Source organism: Myxocyprinus asiaticus, chromosome 18, assembly GCF_019703515.2.
Source record: "Myxocyprinus asiaticus isolate MX2 ecotype Aquarium Trade chromosome 18, UBuf_Myxa_2, whole genome shotgun sequence".
Classification (NCBI taxonomy): Eukaryota; Metazoa; Chordata; class Actinopteri; order Cypriniformes; family Catostomidae; genus Myxocyprinus; species Myxocyprinus asiaticus.
Window position 1 is genome coordinate 2,165,014 of NC_059361.1, and position 23,699 is coordinate 2,188,712.

Genomic DNA, 23,699 nt, shown 5'->3' on the forward strand with positions numbered 1-23,699 from the left:
CCAGTACTTCAGTGATTTTGTGAAAGTTGCAACTTAAAAAATAAAGATATTGAGTGGTTGAAAAGACCGTTTTGAGCTGCTGTTTGCATTTACATGGCCATGCTGTCCACGTTCTCCAGCAGAAACCAAGGTGCGTTAAACCGCTTTCTCGTAATCCCTGCAGATTGTGTAAAGAAAATACCGTGTGTTACACGACGTTTCAGAACACCGCTTTCTGCCAAAACCCTAGAATAAGCTGTTTTCTTAAGTGCATGTAAAGAGGGTCACTGGACTAAAGATACTCAAGGCACCATTTGAGGTTCCTCATGCCACATCGGTGAAATCCTCCAGACACCCTTAAAAGGAGCCTCAAATACCCGATTTCTGTACTCAAGAAATTTCAAGATTTATATGTTGGAGTTCCTGAAGGAAAAGTTGTCCTTTGAGTTCTTTAGAGTTCTTTTAGGAACTAAGAGTGTGTTTCTCAGAGACTTGAAAGGGTGTAGGGATCCGCCGGTGTGGTATAAGAGGAACCCCAAATGAGTACTCCTTTTACAGTGGTCTAGTGTAAGAGGACCCATATTGTTCTGTGCTGTGTTGGCCTGTGTTCTCATACACACTGTTGTGCAGCTCCGACAGTTCATTACGTGTGTAAAGTTCCTCTGGGCCACTTCGTTTGATGTGAGAATATTCACAAGAGGATGAAAGGCAGCATCTGCTCACACACACACACAGATTCTATACTCAACCACACTCATTACGAGACACACAAACACACATAGATGCAAGCTGATGTCCTGCACACATACATACCGACACGTACACATGTAACGAGACTGAATGCTAATAAACCGAGACACGATATGACTCCTGTAAATAACACCACTGAAAATAGAGCTAATGGCACCAGACAAGTGGCAGCTGATAGATGTTCGATTACATAACAGATATCATGCTCTGCATATCATAACAGATATGTGTGAAAAGGTACAGATTCATGTTGGATATTATGTGTACAGCCACAGTTCTCTTTAATAACTGTTTCTCACACACAGCGAAGAGAATAAATGGAGAGAAAATCAAGGCTTTTGCTCAAGTCTCCCGAGAAAATGACCCTCCTGTAGAGTTTCAGAAGAAAGCTCAACAACGTCTCAAACTGTGCAAAGATTTGCCAAGATACTAAAGCAATCAAAAGTCAGATCTCAACATGAACTCTCTCATTAAATTCCTCCAAGACCAGATTATATGGGCTACGCTCTGCATAGTGTATTTGTAAAGCAATTTTGTTTTAAAATATTATTAATAGGACTGTCAAACGATTAAAATATTTAATCATGATTAATCGCATACTTTTTTGTAGTTTATCTTTATAAACACGAGTGGACAAAATATGCTTCATCCAGATGTATTTTTCAGTCATCCACACAAAACCTACCCCACCAACAGAGTTGAACAGCAGAACATGAACACAACACAACTCGATTCGAATTATGTACAACATATGGTAGTTGTGAGTGTATTATGACAGGATTTATTTGCTTCTTTTTACAGAGTTACAATTGACAACTCACATCACAAACTCCTTTTAGACCCCAGTCACAATTGTAACTGGTGGGATTAAATGGGCTGACAGTGTAGATTACCTGCAGGGTTCCAGCAATGTCTCCAACTTCTGCATTGGCTAGTGCACTATCAAAATGAGACACTGTGACCAAACCTTGGAGACAGCAGTAGGGTTTCTGTTAGCCAGTAATCAGTACCGGCGCTCCATATCCGCATATTACACAGTCTGCATAGGGCACCAACTCCCTGGGGGGGGGCACCAGAAACTCCACCGGCTGCCTTTACTGGCACGTTATACGTTATTCAAGGACCTGGTAGCAGTCACGGAACACAGACGATCGCCTCGTGCTCGCACCTCGCAACTTCCGTACCGCACCTTGCCGCTGCAATCATGTTACAAAGTTCTGAGCTCTATCTGTGCATTGTGGGCATGTTCTACTGCTGTACTACATTGATCAAATGCTTAACGCAGGTCTCAGCATAACTACGGTTTATTCAAAGGGTCATATGACGCCGTTAATAAAATTAGTGGTGTTAAACGAATTTTGCGTTAACGCGTTATTAAAGCGTCAACATCAACAGCACTAATTACGTATATTAATATACGTGAAACTTTCATCTGCAAAGTCAGTGTGGTGTATCCAACACAATATAAAACAGGAAATGATATCACAGACCTGTATACCCTTTTTGTTTTTTGTTTTTTTTTTAACTGATATTTTGCCTTTATATGAGTTTTGGTTTTTAAATGTCAAATGGCATAACCCAATAAAACACCATATTCCTAATTTACAAAACTGTGATGTGTGTAAAATATTATCTTACCTTGAAAAGAAACTGAATTAAGGAACTGATTAAGATGTGTAAACTTGTTTATATATAATAAATGTTTAATAGATGTGTAATAACAATATTTTATTAGGCTAATTTTTACTTACAGTATGGGTTACACCACATTACATTTTTATAATCATTAAATATAGTCATTAAATCAAATGTTTGCTGAAAATTGTATAAACGTGTTTGAAAATGTATGACGCCAACATGAATATACAAACATTGCATTTCTAAGGACATATACAGTACTTTTTATCATTTCTGATTTGGCATTGGATCCTTATGTCAACTCACCATTTGAGAAAGTTCCCTTTATAATTTACAATATTAGCTGAGAGATAATTTAATCATATAATAATAATAATAATAATAATAATAATAATAATAAATCAATAGTTATTGTATTATATTTAAGCAATATCTCACATATGTGATGCTCCGTTATGCAGCACTTTATTTTTCTTGAATGTTTTCTAAAACAATGTCAGAGACAAAGATAAAACATATATGAGGAATCGATGTCTCCTGAGCTATTAAAGAGCAACCTCTGTGTAATATAATTCACTTTTTATTGGCCTGAATGCCATTTGCCTGTACATGAGGTCATTTTTCGCCTGAAGGTGAGGAATCCCAGTTTGAGCCAAAGTCACAAGGATTACTCTAAAGCTGTGTTTAATGGTCAGACAAAGCAGAGAAGAGGCCGTCTGAGGTGTAGAAATCATTTCAAGTGTCAAACTAAAGAGTGAAGACGGAAGACTGAAAAGAGACAACAGCTGTGCCCCAAGCCAACCCTAAATGACTAATTACTCTCCCTTTTACAAACACAAACGTGACTTAAGTAATTCATCTCTTAATTACCTTTCACAAAGCTCTTACAAACAGCCATACTCACACAAAAATACACACACGATCCATTAATAATAATAAACCCAGACATAATAAACACAAGCACAACAGCTGAAGGACAAAGGCCATGTCAATGCAAATCCACAAATGCACAAACAAAGCTTATGTATTAAAGAGTAAAGAAAAGGGAGGATATAATTGTTCTGAGACCAAAACGCTCATTGCTGCACAGAGCAGGTGCAAGTTTACTGATGTGGGTTTTTCAACAGCTAACTCTGATACTAATATCTCTAGTGTAAGGTGGCATCGATGATATAAGGTTGATAGGTATTAGGGATATGCACAAGTGATCAAAAAATGCTAAATTATATTGTATTTTCCATCTAAATCTCTCATCAAATCTCACAGTTAAAATTGAGTCCACTGGGGGCGCTGTGGATGTGGGTCATCAAGGTTTTGGATGAAAGACGGCAACGTTTACTTTCAAGTGTGGCAATACTTGCAATATTTATATTCTTATTTATTTGTACTCTAATGGTATTTGGTTCTTGTTAGAGTCATGTATAACAACAGATGTGGATCTGCTTTTGATGGAAAGAAAATGCGAAGCGGAACGAGAAACTAGGAAGTTTATCAGCCCATTAAGTGTTTGTGTGTATATTTTCTGAACACGGACAGAACGCATCTAAACAGCCAACTTTCACCACTTGTTTTTCTGAATAAGAACATTTGAAATGATAAAAATGTGGCCTTTATGTATAGTTTATATAGTATGTCAGTATTGGTTTCTATGCAAGCTCCGGGTGAACGCAAATGTTTTTTACTGTTATTTACTGTTAAGTACCCGACTACAAAATTATTTGATAATGCCCATCCCTAAATATGAATATTATGCAATTCAATGATATAGCAAATAGAATGTGTGTGTGTGTGTGTGTGTGTGTGTGTGTATGTATGTGTGTGTGAGTGTATGTATGTGTGTGTGTGTATGTGTATGTGTGTGTGTGTGTGTGTGTGTGTGTATGTGTATGTATGTGTGTGTTTGTATATGTATGTGTGTGTGTGTGTGTGTGTGTGTGTGTGTGTGTGTGTGTGTGTGTGTGAGTGTGTGTGAGTGTATGTGTATGTGTGTGTGTGTGTGTGGGCAGGTTTAAGTGGTTTACGAGGACTTTTTTAGGTTATAAACTGGTAATTACAAGGGTATTATGCTATAAATGTGGTTTATGAGGACATTTCTAGTATCCCCATAATTTAAATCACTTAAAAAACATACTAAACGATGTTTTATTGAAAATGTGAAAATGCAGAAAGTTTTTTGTGAGGGTTAGGTTTAGGGGTAGGGTTAGGGTTAGGGGATAGAATCTATAGTTTGTACAGTATAAAAATCATTATTTCTATGGAGAGTCCTCATAATGATAGCTGCACCAACGTATGTGTTTGTGTGTGTGTGTGTGTGTATGTATGTGTGTGTGTGTGTGTGTGTGTGTGTGTGTGCGTGTGTGTGTGTGTGTGTGTGTGTGTGCGCGCGCGTTTGTGGTTACCATGAATACTGTATTTGATACACACATTTTAATGTGATTTTTCTATCAAATAATGCACAGAATTTTAAGCAAGCACAAGTTGCTTCAATTCAGCAAATACATAATATTAGTAATAATACTAACATTATTGTTAATTTTATTTAATCAAAATCAGCAAAAGATTTTACTGCAAAAAATACGTGAATCGCAATAGCAAGCAGCAATTTTGAAAAAAATAAAAAAATATTACAATGTCTTCCACTTGCAAAAGCAGGGAAACTTGCACCAGTAGACAGTTGACATCTAATACATTGCATTTTCAGCAAAGTAAAATCATGTTGGTGATGTAGAGCAGGGATGTCAAACTCAGTCCCTGGAGGGCCGCATCCCTGCATAGTTTAGTTCCAGCCCTGCTCCAAAATGCCTCCATGTAATCTTCAAGCACTGCTGAAGACCTTGATTAGCTGCTTCAGGTGTGTTTAATTAGGGTTGGAGCTAAACTCTGCTGTACTGTAGCCCTCCAGGAACGGAGTTTGACACCCCTTATGTAGAGACATTAGAAAATCATTGTGATGAGCAGGAGGGCGGGGCCGGGCTGTGACTACGCATGCCCGGCCCCCAGTTGGGCTAATCTGCCGAGGAGAGGGATAAGTGCAGCGGAACGCGGCAGTTTGAGAGAGAGAGAGCCACATGCAGCTGCCAGGTGTGTTTGTGTTGTGTGTCTTTTTGTTTAAATTAAATATTATTTTGACTGTTCAGCCGGTTCCCACCTCCTCCTTTCCTGTTTTAACCTTGTTACAATCATGTATCAAATATAATACGCACGTGTTATAGGGTTATTAACGGAATTCCTGGCAAAGAACTACACTAACCATGATCCTGAAGGGAAACAATCAACCAGTCAGAGAATCACAGCAAACAAAGTGCGCCAAAAGAGCGACCATCCAATCCCTGGAAGTACTGTGAATGATGCAATCAAGTCTCAATCCCTACATCATCTGAGCATTGTGCATGAAATTAAAATATATTGTTTCTATACTTATATTTAACAACTTTCATTCAATATTTGGTTTGAATTTGTTTTTAATTTAATCATGTCATTCACAATGCATCATGGGATTGTAGTTCATTCCCTCATTAAAGATGTTAAGTACACAGTCTTGTTTCTTTGTCCTTTTGTCTGATTATCAAATACGTTTTTGCTTGTGCTGTTGTGATTCACCTTGGACTGGTTGGTTTGGTTCATGGTGCACAACTCTTTTATGAAGGGTTTTATAAAATCCCTACAGAAACACTAAATGGAAAAAATACTTCCTGAACCAAGACGGATGAAAAAGTGGGTGTGCACTGTTGTGCTCTATTAAAAGATGCCAATCATGCATCAAATAATCAAAATGCCCAGCTAACCCAATAATCCATACTAGTAGTCAGCCAATAAGGATTTTTCAATGGTTGAGGCCGAAACTTATATAGAGAGAGCTAGGTAGCTGACTGTTGATATAATACTGATATGTACATTACATAATTCAATGATAGCAAATTAAGTATACAGATACAAGTGTGAAATTAACACAATTTTACACAATATTTACACAAAATTCACAAAGTATATACAAAACATTTTCAGAATCCATTGACAAGGCTGTTGGTATAGAACTGACACAAGTTGGAGCTAAAACTTTGACCAAGCAGACATTATATTACTATCACTAGTTCTTACAACATAAACAATCAAACCCCCTCAAAGTTGGGTTGCTGGTCTTCACTGGTCTCCCAACCTGGTCTATTTGCCAGTTTTAGAGGGGTTTGGGAGAAAACACCTTGCAAAATGATGCATGGACTCCTGCATCATCTTCTTCCCTGCTGAATCCAAAGAAGGAACTAAACTTCAGAGACGTTTCATGAAACATTAGCAAGATAAACACTGCATGATTTTAGCTCTCAATCTCTCTCACACAAAGCAATCTCTCCTGGTACAACAATGATCTAGCTGTTCTCAAACAAATGTCTCACATCTATTATTAATAAAAACATGAAGGGAGGTGAATTATTCACCATGATTTTCTGTTGATAACAATTACTTCAAAATTACAATTTCCTCTGTCTGACAAAATGCACATTTAAAACAAATGCGATCCCTATAAGCCATACTGACAAATATATCCACAGCGTACACAGAAATTCTGCTTTGACTCAGTATGTTGTTCAACAGTCTCATTTGGGACCTCGAAACAGGAAAACATGGACAGAATTGTGAAAATCTTTACATCTCTCCTGCAGATACAAGGAATGTCTGTTAATTAGGCAGTAAACAATTCACTGGCTACTTAGTCTAGAGGAGATAATTGTGCAACAATCTGTGTTCATCACACGAATGGAAGAAATGCATTTTAATTAGGCAGTAAACATTTTGCTGAAGTTGGGCTGTGGGCATGAGCACCAAACACTAACATATGATGTGACGTCTGGTCTTGGTGATGCATCCGAAATAATTTGACGTCATGGGAATTATGGAGCTGAAGGAAGGTGGAGAGGACCTTTATAGAACCCAGCGGGGACTACTGGTCCTGTGGCGCTATACGCCCACTTAAGAGTGCAACCTGCTGGGCATCAACATGCCCTGGAATGAGCGCGGCAGGATGGAAGCTGGTTATCTCAGCTACGCTGTTGATCAAGGAGAGGAGAGGGCTGTTTAATAATGCATGTCGAAGCAGACAGGATCAAACGCAGGACCAAGATCAGACTCGTCTCAGACAAGTACATCACTGGATCAATATACTTCACACATACATGCACACACATAAAGATGTGCTGTTTTTACTGTTCAGATGAATGAGATGACAGTTGGAACCTCAATAAAAGCCTTGTATCAAGGGATAGTTCACTCTAAAATGAAAATCATCGACTTTCCATCTTATGTGGATCACAAAAAGAATTGCACAGGCAGGTTTAGTCCCAGTCACCATTAACTTGTACATTGTATGGACATGGGGCTAACATTCTGCCTTGCAACTCCTTTTATGTTCCATGGAAGAAAGAAAGTCATATGGGTTTGGACAATGACAAGAATGTAAATTTTTGGGTGAACGTCTAGAATGAACCTTTAGAATGTCGACAGCTCCGTCGACAGCATTTGTGAGTTTGGAACCTATTTTAAAAGCGCAAGCGCCAAGCACATCACTATGCCATAAGTCACAAGCACAAAATCAATGGGCATGACCATGACGTTTTGGTATTTTCAGGTAAGCACGCACTAAGTCTAGGCGCAAGTGGGTTTGGCAAAATCACACGTGCAAAGAGCTAATGGGCTGGGTCAAGTGCAATTTAATTCTGAGGTTCATCTCCGGTTATCGTCCTATTATACGGTCCATTCCCTGTCAAGCACCAGCGATATAAACAAAAGACAGCACATTCATTCGAAGTTGCAAGTGTAAATGGACTGTATGCAATCAATTAGAAGACTAGAAATATGGACATACATTATTTTGTGCATTAACTGTGTCTTTGTTAAATGGGACATGCTCCTTTTATACGCATGGAAAATATGGTTCAAGATATGGATGTAGGCTCCGTTAAATAATAGTGAATGTAAGTATTATTGATTGTTTTCATATACTGATATATAAATCGATTTTAAAATGAAAATATCATACTGAATCCAAACATTTTATTCTTTCCACCATGACCTACAGAACACAAATCTCATACATTTTTGTTTTTAATAAGAAGGCTGTTGTCAAGGACATAATTTGATGTCCAAATTCTGAAAATATGGTTTCACATGAACTTTATTATCACCTACTGGTGGAATCTCCAAACTGCGAATGCTGGAACTGAATGTGGACTCTGCGCTGAAAACAGACGTGTTAATGAAACGTCTTAGCGCAACGACCTATTTCTCAGGAAAATAGCAAATTGTGCTTTGCGCCACTACATTAACATACAATACACCGACAGTAGTGCAAACACTCCCACCCATGCACGCTTGCACTTTGCGCTGCCACGAAAATTGTGCTTAGAATTATTGTCTCACGAAAATTGAATGAGACGGTGCGCACAGGCTTAGCAAAAACCGTGGTTACAGTGAAGCACTTACAATGGAAGTGAATGGGGCCAAGTTTTGGAGGGTTTAAAAGGAAGAAATGTTAAGCCTATAATTTTATAAAAGCACTTACATTAATTATTCAGTATTATTTGAGCTGTAAAGTTGTTTAAATCATACATTTTGACCATTTGAGAATTTTAGGGTTTACGGCATTATGTCGTCATGGCAATGAAGTTATAAAATTGGCTGTAACTTTACACAGAAAAGGTTAGTAAGTGATTGTGACATTTTGTTTATGTCTCATGTCTATACTTTTGAAACAGTGAGTATTTTAATGTATACAGATTGACCCCATTTACTTCCATTGTAAGTGTTTCGCTGTAACACAAAGCTTTTAGCTTTTTTAAAGGAGGGACGAGTCGAAATTGATTTTTATTGGTAATCAATATTACGCCACAAATGATGTCGATTGAGCTTAACTTGTATTGAACAGCATTGTGACAACCCTGATGTGTATGTGTTTGTGTGTGTTTTTTGTGTATGTTTGCCATGTACACATCCACAACTTTCCCTTCAGATGGATCAAAGATGCAGAAAAGCATGTAAAAATGACAAGCCCCTTGAACACAGATGCTCATATTAACTACAAATATTTCCACCTCACTGCACACCATGCAGAAAAACAAAATAGGGAATGATGCTTGCTGGTAAAACACTACATTAAAAATATTTTACATGCATAACAAAAAATGTGAGCGGTGCACTGCAAGAGATGTACTGATACCTCTAGGGGCTGTTGACCTAGAAAGGGACCTGTGGTTATTAAAACACACTGTAATAAGGAAAAAAACAGACCTACATGTGAACAGACCTACAGAGCACATGTGATGCGCAAACATCAGACCACCCTCCCCTGTCAAGCTTGAGAACAAGCCACACTGTGTTTCATCTGCATTATCAAAGAAGATCACAAAAGCCTGAGAAGGCTGAGGGTTTGTGTCTGAGAATGGTGAAATGGAGAGAGAGAGAGATGCATTCTAATCCAGTTCTTTATCTAGTCAACTGACTGGAGCGAGGGCATGCTACATCTGCTATTAAAAGTTTTATCAATCAATAAACACAAACGGGGAAGGAACGTGGAAAACTAGATATGCATTTCCTCAAGGAAATACCAGAGGTTGCAAAGCAGCAGAAGAATCCTGAATCATTGCCAGGAAGACATTTAGGGAATGACATTCAAGTGTTTGCTAAATGAAACAGTCAGTGTGGTGATGGAAAACAGAATAATAATAATAATAAATATAGCTGCAAGGTTCAAACACATATGATTAAATCATTAAATTGGACATAATAGATCCTGTGGATGCTGTGGGCACAGCTGTTTGTGTGTGTGTGTGTGTGTGTGTGTGTGTGTGTGTATAATTTATTTCAAAAGATTTTTATCACAGTTGCAAAATTAGAATTTCATTGGAATGACAACAGAATGAAAATAGAAGAAGATGAAAAGGAAGAAGAAGGACATGTGACCAAATTGAAGTCCACATGACCAAATTATTTGGGTAATCTGATGGATTCAGAACAAACAGAATTTTTATTCTAGCCCTTGCGGTTCAGAAGTTATAAGCAAAAATGCAAATGAGCTAATTATTGTGCCACCTTGTGGCTGATTCTCACCAAATTTGGTATACAGCCTAATTTTGACAACCAGTAAGTGCACCATTAATTTCATAACGACCGGCCATTCACAAAGCAAGTTAGTAGCTGCTGAAATTTGACTTTCACTTTAGATTCTGACACTTTATTAAACTCTGTGTGAGTTCTGAACTCTGGTTGGAGTAGGGCAGGCACCTTTGCAAGTGATGGAGAAAGGACATCTTAACTAAATTATTATTCTTTTTTTATTATTATTATTATTATTATTATTATTATTTTTTTGTACAAATGAAACCCAGATGGGTTAATCGCGATTAACTATTAACTATATTAACGCGGGCATTGATGCTTTTTTTTTTACTTGTCAATCATTTAACTTATTCTCATAGTTTTGTAGTTGCAGTGAATTATTGAAGCTTACTGCCATTTTTATGCCATGTTGTTCATAACAGTTGTAAGTTGAGGGCACTATTTTGCTGCTGTTGTTTTTGACAACTGTTTCAGCTTGATGTTGGTCTCAATAAACTCATTTGTTATCTTTGGAGTGCAGGGTTTTGGATAGAGGGGGCGTGGCTAATTCAACAGCTCAGTGTCGTGGAAATAGAATGGCTGAAATCGCTTACAGCACCTTTAAAGTAAAAAAATGTCCTGTGGTGTAACCGTCCGGAGAGAGTAAAAAAACCTAAAAAAATAAATAAAAATAAAGTCTCATTAAAAGCTGAAATTCTTGAGAAAATAAATGTTGGCATGAATAATCTTTTAATATTATTTCTTTTAAAAAATAAGCAGTGAAACCATTTTATTTTAAAATGTGATTCATATTTGAAAAACTTTTGTCCACCAAATCAGTCATGTGGTAGCCAAAAAAAAAACATAGGTAGCAATGTTGTTGTCATGTGACAAAAAATAAATAAATAAATAAATAAATAAATCTCTTTAGACCCGCAAGACTGTGTGTGAAGATTTTAAAAACAAATCATTATTTTGTAATATTATTAAATATTATTTTGAGATTTGTATGAAAGTGCACTTTTGTTCAGGTCATTTGGTGTAACCATGAGAAAACTTCTTGTTATTCTTGACTAAAAAGTTTTGTATATTTGTACAAAAATATTTTTCACCTTGAAACTGATGTTTGAAAACATTTTTGAAATTAATGATTAACCTTTAAATGCATGGTAATTTCCCCAAACACTCGGGTCTTTAGCGACCTGGCACTTATATCTATCAAAAATGGATGTACAATATGCCCAGATAGTGTCAACTTTTCAAAATATTTTCAAGACAACTTAGAAAAGAATCAAATAAAATATATTTTGATGTTTTATTTTTCATAAATCAAAGAGATAATGCAACAAATCAGGACAAATCTAGAACAAGATTTATTATTTTCACACTGAAATTTCATGAATGCAACTGGCTGTCAAACACATATTGAGCTACACATAATCTACACATAAGACACACATCAGCTACACATATGTATTTTCTCAGGCATTTATTGAGTCTAAATAGATGAACCACTTACATAATTTCAGTAGTACACCCAAATGACAATAGTCATATCATAATGTTCATGTGTTACGCTTGCTATAGTTTACTTCCACATTGTTTCTACATCAGCTAGCAATGTCAAATGTAAGTCAAATAAATCACTGAAACATCAGCGCCACCTTGAGTAAGAAATAACATGTATAATATGTATGTGTACATGCATATGGTATACTAATAATTCACCATTGTTGCACAGAAAATCAATGTGATATAGTGTTTATTTGTATAAATATATTACTCATTTCTCTTGTAATAAACAAAGAAATACATATCCTATAAACTTAAATAGATATGAAATAATAATAAAAAATATAATTTATGGAAGTGCGAAAAAAAGACACTCTTACCTCGGGTGTCTAAAGACCCTATACACTTTTGGTAAATAAACCATTATAAAAAATAAAAATTGTTACAATGTTGACATTTGTTTGTTTGTTTGTTTTACACTATTTATAAGAGATAGATTAAGGAATACTAAAGTGGTTTTGGCACAACTTCAAAAAAATGGATGAGGTACAGTGGGTGGAATGAGGTCCCGGGTCTCTAAAAAAACGAGGTATGTGTTTAAGGGTTAAGTTGCGTACAGTCACATGTATCCAAGGTGCAAGGAAACTATTTTAATACCTTTTACAGAAAAGTTATTGTTGTTATAGTGCCTCTAGCAATTAATTACATAAAAATAGTGCGTTAAAAAAAATCAACGCAATCATGTCCCCGGACCGTAATAAGGAATATTCCTTACATTTTAGCAATTCAAGCATGGAGTACCACCTGTGTTCTCCAGGGGGCAGTAAGCGAAACTTGCTGTATAGGCAACTCGCAGCTTATACAGAGAACAAACCACACTTACTGACAGCAGACAACACAAGATAAAACACGTTCTTGCGTTCAAACACAGCTTGATGGAGCGCCAATCCGAACGCAGATGTCAAAACGTGTTTTTCTAAGTTTCAGACTTCGTTTAACTTGACAACGGTGTGTTTATGATGCGACACAACTGAGATGCTCCAAAAGTGTCCATCTGATGCAGGTGTACATTGACGTGCCCTTAAACAAGACCTTATAATAAACCTCAGACTGATTGATGAATTCAGTTTTAAAATGGATTGCTATGGACTGTAGACCAGTGATTGGCTTATGTTCAATAATATGGAAATAAACAATATATTGGATTCTAAAGCAACTTTTTGTCATGTCTTTTTAATGCTTTACATGTGTGCCTAAATAATATAATGCATTTTAATTATCTGTATTATAATATATATATATATATATATATATATATATATATATATATATATATATACAGGTGCATCTCAATAAATTAGAATGTCGTGGAAAAGTTCATTTATTTCAGTAATTCAACTCAAATTGTGAAACTCGTGTATTAAATAAATTCAATGCACACAGACTGAAATAGTTTAAGTCTTTGGTTCTTTCAATTGTGATGATTTTAGCTCACATTTAACAAAAACCCACCAATTCACTATCTCAAAAAATTAGAATACATCATAAGACCAATAAAAAAAACATTTTTAGTGAATTGTTGGCCTTCTGGAAAGTATGTTCATTTACTGTATATGTACTCAATACTTGGTAGGGGCTCCTTTTGCTTTAATTACTGCCTCAATTCGGCATGGCATGGAGGTGATCAGTTTGTGGCACTGCTGAGGTGGTATGGAAGCCCAGATTTCTTTGACATTGGCCTTCAGCTCATCTGCATTTTTTGGTCTCTTGTTTCTCATTTTCCTCTTGACAATACCCCATAGATTCTCTATGGGGTTCAGGTCTGGTGAGTTTGCTGGCCAGTCAAGCACACCAACACCATGGTCATTTAACCAACTTTTGGTGCTTTTGGCAGTGTGGGCAGGTGCCAAATCCTGCTGGAAAATGAAATCAGCATCTTTAAAAAGCTGGTCAGCAGAAGGAAGCATGAAGTGCTCCAAAATTTCTTGGTAAACGGGTGCAGTGACTTTGGTTTTCAAAAAACACAATGGACCAACACCAGCAGATGACATTGCACCCCAAATCATCACAGACTGTGGAAACTTAACACTGGACTTCAAGCAACTTGGGCTTTGAGCTTCTCCACCCTTCCTCCAGACTCTAGGACCTTGGTTTCCAAATGAAATACAAAACTTGCTCTCATCTGAAAAGAGGACTTTGGAACACTGGGCAACAGTCCAGTTCTTCTTCTCCTTAGCCCAGGTAAGACACCTCTGACGTTGTCTGTGGTTCAGGAGTGGCTTGACAAGAGGAATACGACAACTGTAGCCAAATTCCTTGACATGTCTGTGAGTGGTGGCTCTTGATGCCTTGACCCCAGCCTCAGTCCATTCCTTGTGAAGTTCACCCAAATTCTTGAATTCTTGAATCGCTGCGGTTCTCTCGGTTGGTTGTGCATCTTTTTCTTCCACACTTTTTCCTTCCACTCAACTTTCTGTTAACATGCTTGGATACAGCACTCTGTGAACAGCCAGCTTCTTTGGCAATGAATATTTGTGGCTTACCCTCCTTGTGAAGGGTGTCAATGATTGTCTTCTGGACAACTGTCAGATCAGCAGTCTTCCCCATGATTGTGTAGCCTAGTGAACCAAACTGAGAGACCATTTTGAAGGCTCAGGAAACCTTTGCAGGTGTTTTGAGTTGATTAGCTGATTGGCATGTCACCATATTCTAATTTTTTGAGATAGTGAATTGGTGGGTTTTTGTTAAATGTGAGCCAAAATCATCACAATTAAAAGAACCAAAGACTTAAACTACTTCAGTCTGTGTGCATTGAATTTATTTAATACACGAGTTTCACAATTTGAGTTGAATTACTGAAATAAATGAACTTTTCCACGACATTCTAATTTATTGAGATGCACCTGTATATATATATATATATATTATTTTATGATTTAAATATAACTATAATTATTCAATCATTATATATTAATTTATTATTATTTGAGAGGCTTTCTCAGCAATTATTTATGTATGCGATTAATTGTGATTAATTTGATTAATTGATTGGCACACCATGTAATTAATTCAATTAAAAAATATAATCTATTGATATCCCTAATCTCTTCATTAATTTGAGAATTTCACCTCCCATTAAAACCACCACTACTAAAAATATTAAATGTTAGAAGTCGACCCCACTAATCAACAAGTCAGTTGTTGGACAACTAGTCGACTGCCCTGTAACATCCCCACTCGCAATTCCTTTATCCATCCTGTATGAAAATTAACCATTGTTTTACTACAGTAACCATTTTTTACCATGATATTCTTTAAAAAAAAAAAAAGGTTACTACAGTTTTACTATAGTAACACCATGGTTAATTTGTGATACAAGTATGGTTTAAAACCCATGGTGTTACTATAGTAGAATAATACTACTACAATACTATAGTACTTTATTATAAAACTATTATTTATAAAACTAACTATGTTTTTTGGCAGAATTAATATGATTATTATTGCCATAAATTAGATTTTCCTGTATTAGCCTATTTCTACGGTTTGAATATCATGGTTAAAATGGGTACTGTAGTAAAAACCATGGTACATTTTCATAAGTTATTGCAATGGAACGCAAAATGCTTCCTGCCCTTTAAAGCTAGGGTGTGCAATCTTTTCCAGAAACATTTTTGTACTGTTACATGTTATATTGGTTGAAAGTTTCTTCACATCCTGATAGCAATCAATAATTTAAGTGGTCTAAATGTATATCTTCTGTGGAAGGGACAGGACTAAAAAATGATCGACCGGGGGCCTGGTAGCTCAGTGGTAAAATACACTGGTTACCACCCCTAGAGTTCTCTAGCTCGCTAGTTCAAATCCCAGGGCGTGCTGAGTGACTCCAACCAGGTCTCCTAAGCAACCAAATTGGCCTGGTTGCTAGGGAGCATAGAGTCACATGGGGTAACCTCCTCGTGGTCGCTATAATGTGGTTCGTTCTCGATGGGGCACGTGGTGAGTTGAGCGTGGTTGCCGCGGTGGATGGCAACGCGCTCAACAAGCCACGTGATAAGATGCGCGGGTTGACGGTCTCAGACGTGGAGGCAACTGGGATTCGTCCTCCGCCACCCAGACTGAGGCGAATCACTACGCCACCACGAGGACTTAGTGCGCATTGGGAATTGGGCATTCCAAATTGGGAGAAAAAGAAAAAAGAAAAAAAGAATCGACCAATCATTGCATTCGGTCCGAATGTAATGATAGGATGTCCTTCCTGTCTGTCAATCTATATTTGCATACCGCCACACAACTTGTTCGCACAGACAATCACACGTCATCAGCGCGGGTTCCTTGACGCTGTGCAGAGCAAGTGCGAAAATGGAAGGTGAACCGCAGCTACCTTATTTTCCTGGATTCTGGATCAAGAGTGTGCTAAAAGCAGAATTAACTCTGCTCTGTGTGTGTGTGTTCATATGTGATAGAGGAGGCGTGGCTTTGGAGACACCTCTGAAGTGAGGGCGGGCTCTATGCTTTCAAAGCTAGCTTGCTAAATGCTAGTCTATCTGGATTACACAGCGTAGCTTTAAGAGGCTCCGTATAAGTGTGATGAATGAACTGGAAGTCCTCATCTCTTCCTTGACTAGTAACTGAATTAAACATGCAAAAATAGCCCTGTTTTATTTCCAAGATGATAACTGAACTCCACTCGCTGAATTGAAACATCCAACGAGATGGGGTCATGTGAAAAATGAAGTAATGTGACAATGTAGCATGAGGAATGATGCTTACTGTTTCACTTACTACTTACTAGAAATTGTAGACCAAATGCAGTGTGCATTTATTAAATAGTAAACTTGTATTCCACTCAGAACATAACCCATCTGTCTCTCCGCAATGACAGCAACATTCTTCACACAAACTAATACAATCATTGCCTGACACTACAGACACTACTTCCACTGCATGCTAATGGTCCCACATGCAGACAAACCCCACACAGACATACAGTACATACGGCACCAAAGCCAACCCCCTCCAGGTCAGCAGGTTGGCATCTGTGAACCGAGGAAAGCCTGGCACATCTGCAGTGGGCTCAGACACCCAGAAACTTTAAAAGACTGATAACAATTATAACCCGCTGGCATCCATCCATCCATCCATCTATCCATGGCTGCGCCATACAAAGGTTATGCCAGCTGGCATGCACACACACAAACAAAAATGCACAAATAATCATTGGTGCTTCGATCAAATGCAAGTCAGTATGGGCACCCCAAGAGTGTAGATGTATTTTTATGTTGCTGTCTGTGAGGCATCTGGTCAACTCCAAATAAAAATTTGTTTGCACACTATGGCCCTTGATTATATAATGGTTTGCAAAAAAATAAGAGGATAGATAAAACTATAGATCTATCTATCTGACAGACTACGTAACAGTTTGCAATGAGAGATCATCCATCCATTCATCTCTTTATTTGTTTACGTATGGAATACAGTCATAAATAAAGCAGGACGGTTTTACCTCTAGAGCTGTGGCTCGCTTCTTCAAAAAATTCTCTATATTCCGTGCCGCCGTTTCCACAAGCTGTGCCGCATTGTTTGTCTCCACAGTGAAATAATTCTGATTATCCATAAAGGTCTGTCATAACAGAGAGGCAAAGACACTCATTAGAGACTCACATTATAAAGTTTAACCATAATGATTATTTGGAGAATCAAGCAGGCTTTTATTGAGACATTACACTGTCTGATGGTTTTTCTTAAATGCACATGAATCTACACATACATCAATATGTAAAGGTGAGGCATGAAGGTAATTTGACCTCTAACCTGTCTTAGAGTATTTCCAGCACTGGCAGAGTCAGCTAGAGACACCAGCTCCTGCTGCAGTTGATCTACCCACTCTTTTATCCTGCAGACACAAACATTAAACATTCAAATGCAATTAATGCGCATACCTACAGGGTCAGAAAACAGGATGGAAATACCACATGCAAAATCATGTCTTCTACGTATGCCAATCCATGTGCTAAATGTCATTTGCAACATGTGCTAGCTAAACAGATCCACTGATAGATGCTTTGATATGCAAGTTTAGGGCGGTCACAGTAGTTCACCTATTTTCAGAGCAGTTTTGATTTTCCAGTAACAAGCTGCTTTTTCCATTAGCAGTGTGGCATCACAAAACGTGCATTTTCATGCATAGGGTTGGACATCCAAAACATTTAAGTGAATAGGTTCATTTGGACCAATCAAGTAAAACAACCATTTAAAGTAAACCATTTACTGTTCGGGCACATGCAGAGGGGGTGGCTCTAGGGGCTCGAGCCCATGACCTTTTATTGGGGTGCCCCTCCGACGCAGCAGTGGCGTAGCCACAGATGTTCCAGAGTGTGCAAATGCCACACAAAATGAAAGCTTGCACATCCAAATTAAATGACGATTTATTTTATGCTTAGTAATAGTATGTGCGGGAGTAAAAATGCCATCAATAATATATGCTGAAACTTTGATGCATCAATTACAGAATTTAGTAATCAATTATATTGATTATAATAACCATCTCAGATTACACGTGCACTCTCACACTTTGGGGCTTGTGACTGAGGAAACAAACACACACTTTAAATTAAGAAAGGTTAGTTCGGATTTCTGCCTCATTGTTCATAATTGGAAGCATCTATATAAGCAAAAAAGTTAATTGTTGTTCTTTTCTTCCCCAGTTATGATATATTATGCATAATTGTGAAATATTTGGAGGCGATACTGTATTTTGCCTTTACACACAATCATTATTTGTCCTTAACGTGTTACATGCCATTACGTTTTTAATTCTGTGACCCTGCTTGGTTTAAAGATCAGACTTACATGCCTGTATAGATGACAGATTGTAGTGCGGAGGAGGGTGGGGCCGGGCCGGAATGATGCACGCCCAGACCCCAATCACCCTGATGAGGCACGCGAGGGATAAAGGCGACCGGAGGCAACAGTTCGGGAGAGAGAGAGCTTCAGGCAGCTCTCCTGCATGTTTGGTTGTTATCTTGCTTTTGCTTTAATTCACTATTAAATTATGAGTTGCACCTTCAAGCCAGTTCTCACCTCCTCCTTTCCCTTTGAACCCCTTTACATTGGTGCCGAACCCTGGGAGGGAGGAGGGATGCCCGTCGTGGAGTCCTTGACACTGCCGTCCACCCAGGGGAGCGCCGAATGCCCGGATGCGGGGAACGGCCGCCGTCCACGAGGCAAGGAGGGACTGGACTCCCCGACCGCCTGGAGCGATGGAGCCGCTACCAGGGGCGGAGGAGTGCCCTGCCGGCTGTCAGAAACGCAGAGGGGTCGAGGGAAGACCGCCATCCATGAGGGGAGGAGGGAATCGACCCCCGACCACCTGGAGTGGTAGGGCCGCTGCCAGGGGCGGAGGAGTGTCACCACATGCCGCCAGAAATGCGGAGGGGCGTTCTGTCCACTGGGGGTCAGAGGTATAACTCTGGTCAAGCCAGGGAGGAACGGCTGTTGTCCACCTGAGAGGGTGGAGGAGTGATCGAGGACCACGTGACGGCGCATCAGAGAACTGGCCAGTGAGTTACTTTTTTCTCTCTCTCCTCTCTCTCGCTGTCGCTCCGTGTTGGCCTTTCCCCCGGCTGTTTTTTTGTTTTGTTTGTTTGTCCACTCCTATCTCCTCCCAGGTCGAAGAAGGCAGGGATGAACATCATGCCAGGGGCTCCCCGGTCTGATGCAACGCAGGGAGGAGTGTAGCGCAGAGGAGGGCGGGGCCGGGCCGGAATGACGCACGCCCGGACCCCAATCACCCTGATGAGGAGAGCGAGGGTTAAAGGCGACTGGAGATGACAGTTCGGGAGAGAGAGAGCTTCAGACAGCTGTCCTGCATGTTTGGTTGTTATTTGGCTTTTGCTTTAATTCACTATTAAATGATGAGTTGCACCTTCAAGCCGGTTCTCACCTCCTCCTTTCCCTTTGAACCCCTTTACACAGATTTAATTTATATTTCAATTATTGGTTCAGTAAATGTTCCCGTGATGATATGCAAATCTATTACACATAATCAGCAGCCTCCTGACTGTCTGTTTGTGTTCGTTTGCATAAAGTCAGACATGATATTATCCTTTATTGATATTGGCTCAACTTAACAATAGTATTATTTTTCTTTTTTTATATAATGAACCAAACCTCCCTGTACTCCATAAATACAAATAATTTTAATATTTTGGAACATATTTTGAATCTTCTTACAGTTGTGCATTCTTCTGTTCAACACAATGCATAACATATTTACACTCACTGAGCATTTTATTAGGAACATTATGGATTTAATAAAGTGCCCTACGTGGTCTTGTGTCATTGTAGCCCATCCACCTCAAGGTTTGACGTGTTGTGCATTCTGAGATGCTTTTCTGCTCACTGCAATTGTACAGAGTGGTTATCTGAGTTACCACAGCCTTTCTGTCAGCTCGAACCAGTTTTCCATAGGTTTACAGGAATTTCTAATAAAGTGTTCAATGAGTGTATTTCTTATCTACAATTAAGTTTTTGAACCAGTGAATGTAACCTAAACCCAGGTTTTTTACTGTTTAAAATAAAAGAGTCATCGTTCACTTATATATATATAGCATTGGGAACACTGATTCATTTGAGTGAATTGTTTCTATGGGCTGGTTCATGCAAGTGAACCTCTTCAGATAAACAATTCACAGATTCACTTGAGCCCTTGCATTCGTCTGTTTTGAAGCTTTTTTGAATGTTGGTCCTCTAGTCTAGACCTTCATTGTTTGTGTGCAATTCTGTTCTGTTCTGTAGTTTAGTCTATTAGTATGAGTAGCTTGTAGTTTGGGAAGCTAGTTTCACGGTAGATTTCCCAACACTGGTCAGTTTCCACACTGCAAGCAAGTCCCTCAATATGGACAACCTGGTGATAGCACCCAAAACACAGACCGTCAGATCAATCAAAAACGCAACTGGCGATTCCATTTTGTTTTTCATGTGGTGCTTTTATTTTGAAAGTCTTTTGGCCCTTCCTGGTTGTTTTAACCAGAAAATTTCCTAATTTCTTTCATCAAGATTTAACTAATCGAACAAACCTCATACCAAACATCGTTAAACAAAGCACAGAAAAAAAACTTCAGGGTTTTACAAGAATTAATGATTACCTAGATACACCTGCAAAAAATCAAGGACAAAAAGACAAGAACATTGTAAAAGAACTTCAAAATAAAAGCACAATAAAAAAATTTAAAACATAAATCCCCAAAACCACATCTGGAAGTGTTTATGTTTGGATAAAGCAAAGACCTCAAGCTATAGTATCTCTTGGCAACTGTCATTTACAATAATAATGATAATAACAATAAACCGCTCAATTATGGTAAATTACCTTTTATATATGTGACCAATTATGCTTGCTCCGTTAGGTTACATAACAGGCAATTAATGTGAATAATTTATCCTACTGTACAAACCTCAGGCAGCCTTTAATGGAAATCACTGTTTCATCAGGATATACCATGAGGTCCCCATATACACAGTTAGATGAAGAGTCATTTCAATTTGAACAACAGGAAGAAGACACGTCTTTCATGTTTTTTTTGATCATAGATCTAAAATTATCCAAACCATGATTAATAAATCTGGGAGGCATGTGATTTGTGAAGTCTGTCAGAGAACTGGAAACATCTTAAATAGTCTATTTATAATGGGTTGACACCATTTATCGCATTTGTCAATAATAATTTGGCTCTATTAATCACATTTGTTATTTAACATATATTTTATTTATTAGCATTTTCCCTGTATACTTTTTGACCAGATTGCTGCATGTATGGGTGTGCAAATGAGTATAAAGTTTGCAACAAACATAATTTACCACAATTTACCATGGTATATTATGTTTTTATTTTTATTTCATATTTATTATTATAATTATTATTATTTTTTATGAATTTTTGGACATGATACCATGGTAAATTGCATTATTGTACTGCAGAAAAACAAATATTAAAAGTGTAAAAAAAATAAAATAATAATTATATTATTTCGGTTTCATTCTAAACAGGTTGGATTATTTGTGATTATTTTATTTTATTGAAAGACAATTTGAAATAAGTGAGCAAACTAAAGCTAAAGAAATACTTTTTATTTTATTTTTTATTTTTTTTGCATGTAGATTTATGATAAAAAAAATATATACCTAAAATATTTTTAAAAAAGTGTTTCTTTAGCTTTAGTTGTCAGCTTTAGTTTGCACACTGGGGGTTGTAAGGCCATATTCTCAGTAAAGCTGCTTTGGTACAATATTCATAGCAAAAGCGCTATGCGAGTACATTTGAATTTATTTGAAAATGTTTCTATTCAGGTTATTTATACAAACATTAACATAATTGAGTGTCCTTGGCATCGAAAATTGGAAAATTCCTGATTTTGCACATTTATTTTTATTTTTATTTATTTGTATTGCCCAATTCCCAATGCGCTCTAAGTCCTCGTGGTGGCGTAGTGCCTCACCTCAATCCAGGTGGCGGAGGACGAATCTCAGTTGCCTCCGCGTCTGAGACCGTCAATCCGCACATCTTATCATGTGGCTTGTTGAGCACGTTACCGCGAAGACGTAGCACGTGTGGAGGCTTCACGCTATTCTCCGCAGCATCCACGCACAACTCACCACGCACCCCACCGAGAGCGAGAACCACATTATAGCGACCACGAGGAGGTTACCTCATGTGACTCTACCCTCCCTAGCAACCGGTCCAATTTGGTTGCTTAGGAGACCTGGCTGGAGTCACTCAGCACGCCCTGGATTCGAATTCGCGACTCCAGGGGTGATAGATTTTACACACTTTTGTCCAATGCAAACACTACTTGAATCAAACAGCCATAATACATTTTATTATGAATCTCTAGTCTAACGATCTCTTATAGGTCACAACAATTAATAAACATTGACTGAAAGATCTGTTTCTCGTTCCCTCTGTATGGTGAGGCCTTCTGCTCTCTTAGTTCATGTATTAGAGACCAATTGGCTGTTCTTTACATCAAAGCACTGCAGTAGCAAAAGGTCAGTGGCTGCACACAGTAGCTTCACATTGGCTATGTTGTACCAGAAGAGGCCACAGCCTTACTCTTATTCCCTGAAAAACAAACAAGCACACATTTATAAACAAACACCAAATTTAAGTCCTGAACCCAAAGTGCCAATACAAGTAAAATAGAACCCTCCAGGGCTCTTTGTATTGGGGTCGGAACCGAATTCGAAAAGGCAAGTGAAAAAAGATAGATGGGCTGCAAACAGTTGTGATTTTAACCATTCTTCTCCTCTAGTGCTCATTCTATTCTTCTGTCATCCCTCTTTCTCCGCAGGGGCTAGAAGCACAGCAGCACAGATGTAGGCTGCAATGAGACAATCTGTTGGCTGAGGTGCTTCTAACAAGCAGAGATGGACAGATACAGTAAAGTCATGCAAGCAGTTTTCTGTGGTAAATCTCCAGAGTCAAAACATCCTGTTTGCTAGTAGACGCCTCAAGCAATGTAAAATCCCCCACACTGTTTAAACTTAGCGTAAATAAGTCATTACCAGTCAGGGTATGTTCACTCACAGGGATCGGGCTGACTCACAGGATGTTGCATACTGCCTAGTAAACGGGCAACCACACACATTGCCAGAGTTACAGGTTTTATGGCGTACAAGATGCAAAGTTTCCCATGACCACCACGTTTGAGGTGAAACATGTAACCTTTATACT

General features: G+C 38.2%; 1 protein-coding gene across 1 annotated transcript in view; it reads right to left on the minus strand.

Moving 5' to 3' along the window:
• Positions 1-23,699, minus strand: part of LOC127455820 (voltage-dependent calcium channel subunit alpha-2/delta-1-like) — a 169,673-nt gene that overhangs the window by 137,424 nt on the left and 8,550 nt on the right. Inside the window, exons 2-3 of the mRNA XM_051723975.1 lie at positions 17,779-17,860; positions 17,471-17,587 (exon numbers count right to left, since the gene is read on the minus strand). Coding sequence (XP_051579935.1) covers positions 17,471-17,587; positions 17,779-17,860 — 199 coding nt within the window. The remainder of the gene's footprint in view (positions 1-17,470; positions 17,588-17,778; positions 17,861-23,699) is intronic.